Here is a 14,158-nt window from a genome sequence, read left to right as displayed (position 1 = left end):
CATTTGCTTGGCCCACACACTTTGCCCCAGGTATTAACCTAGAAACCACACCATTCCTGGCTTCACACCTGGGGAAACCTCAGTCTGGGCAGACAAGTCAGAGAGACAAGTCAGAGAACACAAGAGTGGCCAGGAGGCAGGCTGGGCAGGTGGCCCTCTTCAACAGGTTCCTATGCAATGCTTTCTCATTTCTTTTTCTTTTGCTATTTTTATTAACAGCCTCTTCAACCTGAGCCCTGAGCCCTGATAATGACAAGTGGGCACTCCCTTGCTCTAAGGTCACCAAAGACCCCAGAGATGGCTAAAGCTTGACCTAAGGAGGGAGGAAAAGCTTGAACACGTGGAACATTTCACAGTGAAGGGGAAGTCAATGTGAAGTTGCAGTGGGAGTGCCCATTTGCAGACCCCACACATCATATTTCACAAGTGCATACTGGGGAAATTCACTACATATTTCTATACTCGGTCAGGTTTGCTTTCTGCTAATATTGAAAAATGTGGCTGGGCGTGGTGACTCACGCCTGTAATCCCAGCACTTTGGGAGGCTGAGGCAGGTGGATCACGAGGTCAGGAGATCGAGATCATCCTGGCGAACATGGTGAAACCCCATCTCTACTAAAAATACCAAAATAAATACCAAAATAAATAAATAAATAAATAAATAAGCCGGGCGTGGTGGCAGGTGCCTGTAGTCCCAGCTACTCAGGAGGCTGAGGCAGGAGAATCGCTTGAACCCAGGAGGCAGAAGTTGCAGTGAGCTGAGATGGTGCCACTGCACTCCAGCCTGGGCGACAGAGCGAGACTCCGTCTCAAAACAAAACAAAACAAAACAAAACAAAACAAAACAAAACAAAAGTTATAAGACATTAAAGAGCTATAGTGACTAAATGCAATGAACAGCTCCTGATCTTGGCTGCAAAAAATTAAGATACACAAGACATTTTTGTTAGCAACACAACATGCACACGTATGTCTAGAAATGTCCCTGATAACAAGTTTGTAGGTGGAAGGGTGTCTTTTACGCTCCCTATCACACAGAGGCCAAGACCAAGGAAGGTTGGCCTGGGATCTGAAAAATACAAGGCAAGGCTATTGTGGGTAATCTGTAAGGTAGATAATCTAGATGCAAACAATGAAGAAGTAATGGCAAACTACATGTGAAGGCCTTTGCAGGGTGGGGTAATTAGTGATTTTTCTTGCTTTCGTGCAGTTTTCTATGCTTTTCAACAGTCTCTACCCTGAGCTTGTATTATTTGAGAATCAGAAAAAAAGGAAGAGGGTCAGGTACAGTGGCTCATGCCTGTAAGCCCGGCACTTTGGGAGGCTGATGTGGGAAGATCGCTTGAAGCCAGGAGTTGGTGACCAGCCTAGGCAACATAGCGAGACCTCGTCTCTACAAAAAACTAAAACAATCAGCTGGGTGAGGTGCTGCATGCTTGTAGTCCCAGCTACCTGGGAGGCTGAGGTGGGAGGATCGCTTGATACCAGGAGTTAAAAGTTATAGTGAGCTGCGATTGTGCCACTGCACTCCAGCCTGGGTGACAGATCAATACCCTGTATCTAAAAAACGAAAAAAGGAAACAAGGAAAGAAGGAAGAGTTTCAACTTGAGACACCCTCAGGCCTAGGGGCCAGCTGGGAGGGGCCGCTCAGGCAGGCCTCATGAGTGGGTACGCCGTTCTCGGGGGACCCAGCTCCTCTGGGTCCACTTCCTACCTCTCACTGCTGTCTCTGCTGTCCTTCCCAGGGACGCTGCTGACCGCTGAGGGGTCTCTGGGATGTCCGTCTTTCCCAGCCGGTGGTTCCTGGAAAGAGGAGTGGGTGCTGAGTTCTGGACAGGGGCCCACTGCGGGGCTGCTCTGTCTTCCCAGCATTCCTGCCTGCAAATGGCCGTGGAGTGCAAGTTCCTATGGAGCAATCTGAGATGTGAACAAATTAACAATGAATGCCGTTAATCACAGGAAACACAAGCCCTAGAGACTAGCATCTTGGGCTTTGGAGAAAGTGAAAGGTGCCACTATTTGTAACATCTGTAAGCTGCCAATCTAGGCAAAGCCACCTCAACCACCTCTTCAAAGAAGACTGTCATAGCCACTCCTCCTGAGCACAGCCAGGTGCTGGGCTCAAGGCTCTGTCCACTTCTACTCATCTGACTTTGTTAGTGAGCTAACACCATCATCCCCACTCCACGCACAGAAACAGAGGTCAGAAGTCAAGGACCCTGCCCAAGACCACACAGCTCATAAACAGCAGAGCTTGGATTTGAACCCAGGGCTATCTACCTGCAAAGCCTGTGCCCTTAACCACTGGGCCCTGCTGTTGTGAACCACACTCTGCCGATTTAAAGTTAAAGAAGTCCTCAGGGCTGCAGTGCTCAACCGGGTTCAGTCCCCAGAGGGCCAGCTGCTCAGGCCCTGGGGTGCCAGTCCCCTCTTCCTCTGGCAGACTCACTTCCTCCTGGGTCCCTGGGCTGGCCCTACTCAGTGACAACATGGCCCTCCAACATCCCTGGTCTGCTGCTGAGGCCTGATGGAGAACTGGGGCAGGACAAATACAGAAATAGTGCTTCGAGGCAAGGAGCCAGTGAGCCCTGGAAGCGTCACCGTGGAGGGAGAGAGCCGTGCAAAGCTGGCCTCTCCCTGCGCATGGACTTCACCATGGGGAGGCTGAGCCAGGGGGTGCCAGAGGCACAGGTCAGCAGAGGAGACAGCCCCCAAGGACAGTGGGTCAAATCCTACTGGAGTGAACACTCTTCAGTGTTCTACAGCTTGCTAATGTCTGAAACAGGGCTGGGTCTGTGTGGGCCTCTGAATCTGTCAGGTGCTGAGAGAACCACCTTAACGGGTGTGACCAAGCTATTCATGGGCAGGGCCCTGCCCTGGGGTGGATCACTGGGAGTCTTCCACTCCTTATGGGCCTCCCTTCAAGGAACTTGTCCCACCTGGGCTCGTGGGGAGAGCAATTTCTGAAGCTTTGGAACTTGCTCATGTTTGGCTGAAGCAAAACTTGGAAAGTAGATTGCTCAATAGAACTGGTGTTCCTCGACGGTTGGGAGCTGGGACAGCAGCGTCACAAGGGTGCTGACGTCAGGTACCTTGCGCCTCCCTCAGGAGGGCGTGTGCATAGCCATGGCAAGGGCTATGGGCCAGACTCACCCGCTTCCTCGGAAGCAGTTAGTGTTGGAGCAATGGGACATGCTGGGGAGGAAGGAGATGAAGGTCTGAAAGGCCCTATGGGGAGAAGAGTCCCTCCCTCTGCATGAGGGACAGAAGATGAAGCTAACACCAGAAGATGAGGAAGGAACCCCACAGAGAGCACCGGATACACAGCTGGGGCCCGTGCCATGCTGCTCCCAGAGATTTCTAGAAGACCCATCTGGCCAGGCTCTGAGGAGTGCCACACGCATTGAAGCAGGAGCAAAGGGCAGACCTCCACCTGGAAGCCATGTCCTCTCCCAAGGGCCGAGCTGGCTCCCAGCAGCCTGCAGGAGCCCAGTCTGCTGGTGACCAGGAGGGGGCTCAGCCCAACAGAAGCAGGTGCGGGGGAAGCGGCCTCGGGAGGGCAGGGACCAAGCCCTGCCAGGCCAGGCCACATGCAGGAGGCCGCCCGAGGTTACTTACTCCTCGAGAGGGAGCCAGCTCCTCGCTGCTCTGGCCAGAGGAATACAGATTGACATATTCACCCTCACCAGCTTCCTCACTGGCGTTTTCACTCTGGGGGAGATAGGATGAGAGGAAAGACACATGGGCCAGGCCCTCCAGCCAGCCCTCACAGCTGGTCAGGGGACGCCACGGCCTGCACTCTGCTCTCCCCAGGTGCAGAGAGCAAAGCTGCTTTTGCCACCTCTTGCCTCTGCGCTAGAGAGGACCCAAGTCTCCTGCAGCTGCTTCTCCAATGGTGTCCGGGGCTAAATCATCCTGGAGAGACGATCTCACTGTAGTGGAGACAGCAGGGGTCCCCAGTGTGGCGGGAAACGATTATGCAGGGAGAGAAGCAACACATCAAGACAATCCCACACACTAGGGAGTGGGGTCCGCTGCCTGCACTTCCTCTGCCCCATGTACTTGTCTGCTCCAATCAGCAAGGCAGCATTTCTCTGAGTTGGACGAAGCGCTACAGGCACTTTAATAGGCTTCTGTCATCGGCACCACATGCAACCAAACAGACACTTGCCCTGAATCTGTCACCTCCACACTTACAAAGGGGTGTGTGACACCCTTTCCCTAAAAACAGACAACTAAATGGAAAGCTAGTAGCACTTTGTATCTCATGCGTCTGATAACTTCATCGCTAAATGGCCACTAATCTATTTGTGGAAAATCAGATTCCTAGTTTGATAGAACTTCGTATAGAAGAGTCAGTTCTGTTCTGGCAACAGATGGGCTACCATTGCACCTTGTGACCCTCAGTGGCTGTCGGCTCAGCAATGCTGCCAGCAGGTGTGCGCTGGCACCCCCTGACTGCTAGTGAAGGGGAGGCAGTGTCTTTCAGGAACAGTGAAACCGCTTTTTAAAAAACCATGCAGCCCCACGTGCAGAGGTATGTGTGGGTGTGTGTGTGCGCGCCGAGTTCTCACCGGGTCAGTGAAAGAGGTTTCGGAAGGAAGGCAGACAGTATTCCCATGAAAGCTGCTCTCCTGAGAAGCCGAGAGAGGCCCGTCCACGGTGCTGGGAGGTGGACCGGCCATGGTTGGCACGGCTAAGTCAGAGCTCTGAGACTGGTGGGCAGGTGGGAAATGTGGAGAGGAAGAGGAGGTAGGCGGAAGGAAAGGCGGAACGGAAGCTTGGTGGTGAGGCACGAAATCCTGGGAGTAGGACCTAAACACAGACTTATACTACAGAATCCAGGTGGAGAACAAACAAAAACGAGAATACGGGAAGAAAACAGAAAAGAGAAAAAGTAATTAGATCGGCAGTAGCTGAGCAGTGACAGGCCGTTCATAGTAACTCTAACGGGGCCACCAATCACGCCAAGCAACCCCCAGTCCTCAGGCCACTGTGATACCCACACCCAGCACCTCCTCCCTTGAGAAGGGCCCTGAGACTGGAGAGTGAACAGCACTGTCCTCGGGGCTGTCTAAATGGCCACATGCTCCGCTGGGACAGAAAATAAAACCTGCGTGGTCCATCGCTGTCTTGCCTGCTTAGGAACCTCACGGGTAAATTCAATGTCACTGTTAATTACTCATTTTGAATTTTTGGACGAATCTCTCAGGTTTTATTCCTTAAGCGTCAAACACTGCAACTTTTAAATACTGAAATCCACCTTGAATGCTTTTGGAAAGGAAGGGCTCAAACCCTAAGTGTGGCTGGCAAGCTGCACTATGGAAATGCTAACGATGTCTGAGTCCATTTCTCTTCCTAACCCATTTTCTTTTTTCTTTTCTTTTTTTCCTTTTTTTTTTTTTTTAAACAAATGAAGTAGGCTGGGCATGGTGGCTCACACCTGCAGTCTTAGCACTTTGGGAGGCTGAGGCGGGTGGATCGCTTGAGCCCAGGAGTTTGAGACCAGCGTGGGCAACATGGCAAAACCCCATCTCTACAAAACACACAAAATGAGCTGGGGTGGTGGTAAGTGTCTGTAGTTCCAGCTGCTCTGGAGGCTGAGATGGGAGGATCACTTGAGCCCAGGAGGCAGAGGTTGCAGTGAGGCAAGATAGAGTCACTGTACTCCAGCCTGGGTGACAAAGCAAGGCCCTGTCTCAAATAAAAACAAATGTGATCTTACACCTTTGATGCCACCTTGTAGCCACAAGGCTATACTCCCCCAGATGCTCATCAGACAGGAAAGTCTGACACTGCTGAGAAGTGACAGCAAATCCCATGGCTTCTGGGGTCCAGTGAGCACCCCAGGCTGGGGCTCTGCTGCTGAAGGAGGGACAGAGGCGTTCTAGGACCACTGGTCAGCAGCCTCCACATGGAGAGAACCTAATGACGTGATGTCATCGTGTCCTACAAAGGCCTGACACCATGCTGCTACCATCAAGGGGAGCTTGGAGAGCGCTGTGGGGCTGGCCACGTCCAAAGTCCTTGCAGATATGGATGAATGAATGAGTCACAAAATTAAACAAAACACAGACCTTGCCAGGCTCACTGGCCCACTACAGAGGTCAGGACGTGAGGAAAGTCAAGCCCAACACAAATGTGCGTGCCACTCACTGAAACATTCTCTGTGTTTGCTGTGGTTGGGGATTTTCAGAACCCACAGAAAAGAGGAAGAAGAGGAAGACAAATGAAGTTTTAAACTAACAAGAGGTCAAAGCCACTCATCCTTAAGTCGTTTTTTGTTTTCACTTTTGAGACAGGGTCTCACTCTGTCACCCAGGCTCACTGCAGCCTCGACCTCCTGGGCTTAAGCAATCCTCTTGCCTCAGGCTCCTGAGTAGTTGGGACCACAGGTGCATGCCACCACGCCTGGCTCACTTTTTGATTTTTTTTGTAGAAACGGGGTCTTTCTATGTTGCCCAGGCTGGTCTTGAACTCCTGAGCTCAAGTGATCTGCCTGCCTCAGCCTCCCAAAGTGCTGGAATTACAGGGATCAGCCACCATGGCTGGCCCTTAAGCTGTTTGGCAAAGCTACCCTTTAACCTGTACAAAGAGCTACTATAACTCGAGGGACAACGCAACCCTCTCATTTCCACCCATGTGTACAGCTGTGGCCCCTTCCTGGCTGCACTGACCGGAGTTTCAAGCTCCTCCCTCCTCTCACTCCTGTGAGCTCCAGTGGCTGCTAGATCTCACACCAGATCCATGACATCTGCCCTAAGAACTCACTACCACTTACACATCTGCTTTCCCCATCTAACCCACAAACTCAAGGCCAACCCTCGGCCATGGTCAGATGAATCAGTGGAAGTGTCATACACGCGACCAGCACTGAACACTCAGGTACCTGCACAAGTGAAGTTCCCTTCATATCCTTCTGTCAGGAGAAGCTCGGGGGGGGCAGACACCCTACTTGGTACACCCTGGCTTGCCACCCTTACCTAAGCCCTCACAGCAGGCTCCACGCAACACTTCAATGTTTCATAGCAATTATCCAGGATGGCGCTGCAGGCCTGGGAGCTCACTCTGAGCCTTCCTGGGATGGCAGCGGGGTGAAGGGCTTGGCTTTCTGGGTTTTCCATCTCATCTCTGGAGGACGCCTGCACACAGCAAGGCTCCCTCGCTGGCTGGGAAGGTCCACAGAGAAGACAGCGAGCGGGATGCACTGGCTGAGCGGTGGGACGGCGTGCTGCCTTCAGGAAACCCTTGCACGACTGTTTCAGGGAGTGGCTCAATCTTTTGCAGGAGCCCGAATTCTCAGATCTGCCAGATGTTCGTTCCCAACACCCAGACACTACCACGAGATTTGCTAAACACTTCTCTCTCACCTTGTCTTGCTGCCGCCTAGTTTAAGAGTCATGCTCCACGCCAACTCCTTCTGGAGTCTTGACACAGCCTCATTGGTGCCATGTAAAGTCACTTTGTGCTTACATGTGCCCTGCAATAACTAGCACCTGATTTACACATACACAAATGGCTTTTGTGTCATCACAAAACGTACCAAGTTGGAGAAGTGTCTTCCTAACGAACCACACGGTGTGTTTAGCGGGTTTTAATTCAACAAGGTGAGGGGCAGACTCCCAAAGTGCGGTGCCTCTTCCGGGAGATGGCACAGGGCAGCTGCTGACTGCACGATCTCCAGTTGCCCCTCGTGGCATCTCTGCCTGTGTGCCCTAGTAGAAGTGACTGAAGTTCTCGAGCCTTAGCTCAAGCTGTTCATCTTTAAAACGGGGATGAAAACAGCCCCTCTCCCATAAGGTTTCTGCGGACGTTCCGTGAGACGCAGAGCACTACATGCAAATCCTCCGCAGGGTGCTGGTGTGGGCGACCTCTCGGCCAGCAGCAGCTGTCTTCTCCTGCCCTCCAAACAATCCAGGAACTGCTCTAAATAACAGCACTGGGGCATTCAGTAGGGACCTAATATGTATTTGCTGATACGTATTTTAGTAGGCACCTAATACATAGTCTAGGCACCGTATTATTAATGAAGGTGCCTAGAATATTGCCTGACTCACAGCAGCGGCTCAGTTTTGAGCGTGGATGGGTAAGAGACAAACTTCACCCACTGCGTGGGTTCAGGTCCAGACACTGGGGAGGGAGGCTCAGGGAAACGATCAAGGGTGTGGACTGCCAAGGAGGGGGCAGCCACCAAGGAGAAAGGAAGGAGAGTCGGCCTCTCTTGGACAAAGGAGCCTGGCCTGGCCTGGCCCTCCCTCTGCAGCTGTGAGCTCACGCTCTGGTATTCAAGCTATGCAGTCATGCTGGGACAAGAGCCAAACTGGAAAGGTACCTTCACGGGACAGGGAGACACAGGGAAAGCCTTCTGATCACCATGAAGCCGTTGCTGTGCCCCTCGGGCTCTGCAGATGCCAGCAGCTGCATCAGGGCTCATGATCACACCATTTTCAACGGGCCCTCATCTCTACCGATTCTCCAGAGCAATACTTCCAGCCCCTTATGATCACACTTACCCACAGGGGCAGGGAGAAAGGCAGGGAGGGCCGTTCCACAGAAACGCCGCCTCACCACAGCCGGGGGTTTATTTCAGGATCTGGCTCGTGCCCGGCTTTGCTTCTGACGAGCTGCTGCTCTCTGTGTAGCAGGAACTTTTATTTATAGCCAGAATAAGACTGTTTGGGCTGAGGATTTTAGAACGGGAAGGGCTGCCTGTCTGAGACTTGCAAACTTCTGCAGAAGATCTAGGGGGTGCCAGTTAGGAGAGGGGGTGTCTGGCCCCCAATGTCAGCCCTGGTCACACAGTCAGTCGAAACACAGCAGGGATTGCCTCACGAGGACGAGAACAACTACTCCTACTGTATCTTCCTGCTGGGCAGATAAGGCGTTGCATGAATCATCTCAATTAACCTACACACAGTGCCTTACGGTTCTCATAACTGATGAAAATACTGAGGCTGGGAGGGAAGACCACGTGCCTAATAACACAGCTGGTAAGAGGCAGCGTGGGGATGGCTGGTATCACAATCAGTTTTCTGAAATACTGAGTGTATCCCAGACATAAGACAGGCCCTAACCATGCGATCCCACAGTTCTGCAGGGTGCAGCCTCACCAACTCTGCAGAGAGTTCCTTAGCTGAGTGCTTTATGACGCCAGGCATGCAAAAGCCCAGTGAGCTGAGACTTGATCCATAAGCCAGGATGCAGAGAGGGGTGCACTGGCCGGAGTGCGGCAGGACAGGCAGGGAAAAGGTGGAATCAGCAACCAGCTCCTTTGGAAACACACCCCTGAAAGCAACTGGGCCCCGGAGTCAAAACGATGCTGGAGGCCGATGACCTCATATGCGAGCGTGTGGCCAATTCATTAAAAGGCAAAGCTGCCTGAGGCTGGCCAGGCAGCAGTTTTGTTTTTTTCTCACAAGTAAAATACTTAGAAAAGGCACCAGTTTTCGGTGACACCTTCTCTCTATTATAGTCCTGGCATGGAAAAAGGACTAGGGGTGGGCCCTGTGTTGCCTTAGCAAGAAAGCAGGAAAGATCTTTTTCTTCCTTTTTTTGAGACAGGGTCTCGCTCTGTCACCCAGGTTGGAGTGCAGTGGTGCGGTCATGGCTCACTGTAGCCTCGACCTCCTGGGCTCAACTGATCCTCCTGCCTCAGCCTCTCAAAAAGGGGGGACTATAGGCATGTGTCACCAGGTACAACGAATTTTCTGGATTTTGTAGAGATGGGGTCTTGCTGTGTTGCTCAGGCTGGTCTCGAACTCCTGGGCTCAAGTGATCCTCCCACCTCAGCCTCCCAAAGTGCCGCGATTATAGGCATGAGCCATCATGCCCAGCAGGAAAGTAGATATTTAAAGGAACAACTCTGAATCCTCAATATAACAGCCACTCCACTTAATTCCTCTGCTGATCAGGAAGACCGTGTGCCAGAGGAGGCTGTCTACTCATCAGCGGCTGAGGGTTAGGGACACAGGCCGAGGGACCTGGATCAGAACGGTTGCTCCACAGTGACTTGAGCTCCAAGCCCTGGAGAACTGTCAGCTCCACCAGTTACAGGGAAATGTGGTCATGTAAATGGATGGATTCATTGGCACGGTGAAGTGTTTGGGAAGAGAAGTTGCCAGAAATTCGTTATTACTGTATAATCTTGGCTCAAGCAAGGCTTATGACTTCAGAGTTTTTGGATGCTACTTAGCAAAATAGATAAGCTATTGGACAGCTGGTTTTCGGGTTTAAATTTTTATTCCTCATTTGTGAGAAAACACATTCAGGGGAAGCTGCTTTTCTAGTGTGGTCTGGGCTTCCTTCCCCAGTGGAGAATCAATGGGAGCTACAGCTCAGCACCGGCGGTGGGCTCAGAGCACATATGTCCTTCAACTAGGGACTGTGAGCCTCACAGTGTGGGCCCTAATTGATCTATTCTGGAAGGAAGTTGAGCTTTTAACTGCTGACGAGGCCCACATGATCGCCTGGGGAGAAAAGCTTATCTGATTTGATTCCTACAGAGATGGGGTACGACCACTCCCAGGACACCCTCCTGCCTCGGAAAGGTGCTTGGTAACACTCCTTGTTACTCCATTTGGCAAACTATTAGGGAGACTTCTGGCTTTGTCTTCTCTTTCTTTACAGTCCCAATTAACTACTGGTTTACAGAAGGGTCTACCTTACTTTGGTAGGGTCTACCTTAGGCCCAGGAGCAACTCCTCTTCTTTGATGCCCTTGTGTTAATTTGTAACAATAACTACACTTTACATAATGTCAAAAGATGAGTTCCAAAGCCAAGTGGTAGGTTCTGAGGCCAATGCCACCAGCACCTGAACTGAGATCTGCCACAGACCGTTTTGTGTTTGATCCTGGTAAGGAGGCAGTCATCCTTCTCCTCAAAGAAGGGTAACATTAGCATTACGTTGGGTCCAAAAAATATCTTCTCCCTTTTCAAATAAACTTCTTAGTGGAGCTTATTTTTAAAAACCACTTGAATATCCTAAGAAAAAAAGGATGTAAAAGAACAAAAACGTGTTGCTTGGGAGAAGATGGGTGAATGTAAAAGTTCCTTATTAAGTTCCTTCTCATGTGACATATTTTTACAACTGGAATCACAGTATCTCCCTTGAAAATACTACGTTTTGGCCAATGGCTTTATGGCAAATTACACTCTTGCAAAACCTCCAATACATTCTAGAATGCTTTGTAATTCACTAAGTGTTGATCTGAATAGCATCAACCCTTTATAGAAAGATTTAATACACACCAAAAAATGATTCAAATTCAGTTCTAGAAGTCTGCCAACTATTTTTACTCAGTTTGCATTTCAACAGCCTGACAGGGGCTCTAATTTATACTTATTCTTAGAACTCTATTTAGAGCCTGTAGCTACACTTTGTAACATGTCAGACCATGAAGGACAAATACACGCCTCTCGATGTCCAGCCTACACACTTCTCTTTTGACTGAGCCTTACGAGATCTCAAAATTTATTTGGCAATTAAGCAGTTCAAAAATGTTAACTTAACACTGTATTTTTCATGATGGGGATCTGGATTCCAACCATGGCTCTAGCTTAACTCGGAACAAATGGCTCAGCTTCTCTCTCTTGGCTTCTCCATCTCTAGAACCGCAGTGAATCTCGATCACAGAGTAGTAAGGAAGGCCCTCGATAGGGAGACGGCAGCCCGACGTGGAAGTAAAGGCAAGAGGCACTGGATGTGGAACTGGCCCTCAGGGTGCGTGTGAGCGCATGACCTTTACAAGGAATGGGGGTGCTTTTGGTACCGGCCTTCCAAGAAGGTTTGTTTCTATTTCCTATAACTTTATCTTAAAATTTCTCCTCCGTAATTTTTCCCAGCACCCTGACTGAACTCCCACCTGACAGTTCGCCTGTCACAGATGGAGTCAGAAGGACAACCACGGCCAGGTGCTACAGTGACACTACTGCGCCTGAAGCTGGTCCAGGGGCACCGACCAGCCAAAATGCCAGGCTGTAAACAACAAAGATTCTCAAAGTCTAGAACCAGGGGGCGGAAACAGCTGCATCAGACTGGTTGCTTTTGAAAGCCCCCAACACAAGGCACTCTCAGCTCTGCTCCTGTTGTCAGGGCTGTGACCAGTCCCGCTCTCGAGATGGGCACACTCCCTACCGCCCACAGTAAGGCAAGGCAGGCTCACTCCTGGGCTCAGGAGGTAACACCGTCTCCTCCAGAGCTGGACATTTCTCCAGAGGTGGCTCTACAATACCCCCTGAGGGTCGCAGTGACCTGGAAGGGGCTCTGGTCTGCATGTATCTCCTTCCACAAGACCGGGTCAAGCTGAGTAGGATCTAATCCAGTCTTCACACTTCAGAGTAGCACTGGGTCTATCAGGAAGAGTGGAAAAGCACAGGGGGAATGCACTGCAGGAGCCAAACTGTGTTTCAAGGGCTCTGCAGACAGGAACTACCCAGGAAACTCTTGACCCAGACACAACAGCAAGAGCCTCAGATTAGTAGGGAAGGAAAATGAGGAAGAAAATGGATTCTTGGCCAGAGCCTGGGATCAATGCATCTGTTACATGGGAGCTAGAGGCTAGGCTGCACCAAAGCTGCCAGTTCACAGCTCATGCCCGCTCCTCAGGGGACATGCAATCCTGAGAAGACGAACCGGAGCATTACACAGGAAAGCAGCAGCCTCCCCCATGTGGTGAAAGATCTAATGCTAATACCTCCCTTTCCATGAAATGCTGGTTGTGCATCTCGTACTACATCATGTGTGCTCTTCATCCTTATAAAAACCTTGTGCTCCCATTGCACAGATGAGGAAAGGGGGGCCCAGGGCATTGGGGCGGGGCGGCGTGCTCAGGTTCATACAGCAAGTAAGGAGAAAACATGGTGCAGAAGAAGACGGGGTTGAGCAGGAAGGAGAAACTTGTATGTGGGGAAGGGATGAAGGGAAGGCAGTGGAGGTGTGAAGGGGACAGGCTCACGGTAGAGTGGGGAGAAACAGTGTGAGGGCCTCCTAAGAGCCAGGGAAGCTGGCCCTGTTTCTGCAGGGATGTGGTGACATTTTAGTCTAGCTGCAGGGTTGAGAAGCAGGGAGGGCCTCTGACTGCAGAGGTAGGAAGGCCAGTCAGGAGCTGCAGTGCATCCAGGTGAGACACGGGAGTGGGGAGGAAGCGAGTGGTCACAGGCTGGAGAGAAGTGGACCCACTCAAGGCTAATGCCCTGTGCAGTATCAGTAGGACATGGTGGGACGGGGAGAAGAGGGGCAGGACGAGTGAATGGGCACTGCCTGCCTGTCTGCTATGTGCCAGGCATGGGGACTAATTTTTTACCTCAGGGAGCCCAGGGTCTGGTGACGAGAGAAGCCTGCATGCAACCAGCTGGAGATCTGCAGAGACTCAACCTTGGACTTGTAGATTCTGCCTCAAAGGGGATGAACTTGTAGACTCTACCCCTAAGGGCACAGATTGGTAGATGCTACCCCTAAGGGTATGCACTGGTAGACTACACCCCTAAGGGCACAGACTGGTAGACCACACCCTTAAGGGCATAGACTTGTAGACTATATTGTGCTGCTAAACCTCCAAGAACGGAGGAGAGTCTAGGAGTCAATGGTGTGAAATAACCTGAAGCACCTGTGTACTACATGAGCTACGCCAGGCCAAGGAGGACCATGTACCAGTGGGAGGCAGAGGCCTCAAGGAGGCTTCGCAACATGGAGACAGCGGCACAGTCCTTTCCCCAAAAGAGGAGCACTCCATGCAGACCGTGCAAAGGGAGGGTCTGACCAGCCTGTGCACCAACACCCCCACCCCATCCAGGGAGGAGGGGCTGCCTTGAGAAATCCCTTTCCCACCCTCGGCTACTGGGTTCTGCCCACAGATGCTCCCTGCTCTTTCTCTCTCAATGTGATCTAGCTCTGACCAGGACAGAAAGCCAGTAAGACAAGATGGCATCAGGGAGGAACGAGAGACAAAGGTCAGGATGGCAGAAACTTATTTTTTCCAACAAAGTTTCCAACAGGTGCCAAGAGCCCCACGGGACTGTCTTCCACTTCCCTCCCGTGGGCCATTCCGTTTTCCTCCTCCTCTCCTTCTCTCTCTCTCTCTCCCCTTTCCTGTTTGGCCTTTAGGCCCGTCAGTATGCCCACGGTCTCTGTGATGGCTCATCCTTGGGGATGGTTTGTG

At 51.4% G+C, this 14,158-nt stretch overlaps 1 protein-coding gene across 8 annotated transcripts in view; it reads right to left on the bottom strand.

Moving 5' to 3' along the window:
• Window positions 1–14,158, bottom strand: part of RAPGEF1 (Rap guanine nucleotide exchange factor 1) — a 132,040-nt gene that overhangs the window by 23,980 nt on the left and 93,902 nt on the right. For 3 of the 8 annotated variants that reach the window (XM_017849912.1, XM_017849913.1, XM_017849916.1), the window contains 3 exons: window positions 4,576–4,833; window positions 3,620–3,712; window positions 1,716–1,804 (listed from right to left, as the gene is read on the bottom strand). In XM_017849912.1, coding sequence (XP_017705401.1) covers window positions 1,716–1,804; window positions 3,620–3,712; window positions 4,576–4,833 — 440 coding nt within the window. The remainder of the gene's footprint in view (window positions 1–1,715; window positions 1,805–3,619; window positions 3,713–4,575; window positions 4,834–14,158) is intronic. The other 5 variants (XM_017849917.1, XM_017849918.1, XM_017849919.1 and 2 more) reach the window with 2 other exon arrangements.

Source organism: Rhinopithecus bieti, unplaced genomic scaffold, assembly GCF_001698545.2.
Source record: "Rhinopithecus bieti isolate Rb0 unplaced genomic scaffold, ASM169854v2 scaffold_31823, whole genome shotgun sequence".
Classification (NCBI taxonomy): domain Eukaryota; kingdom Metazoa; phylum Chordata; class Mammalia; order Primates; family Cercopithecidae; genus Rhinopithecus; species Rhinopithecus bieti.
This window is presented reverse-complemented; position numbering and strand designations above follow the sequence as displayed.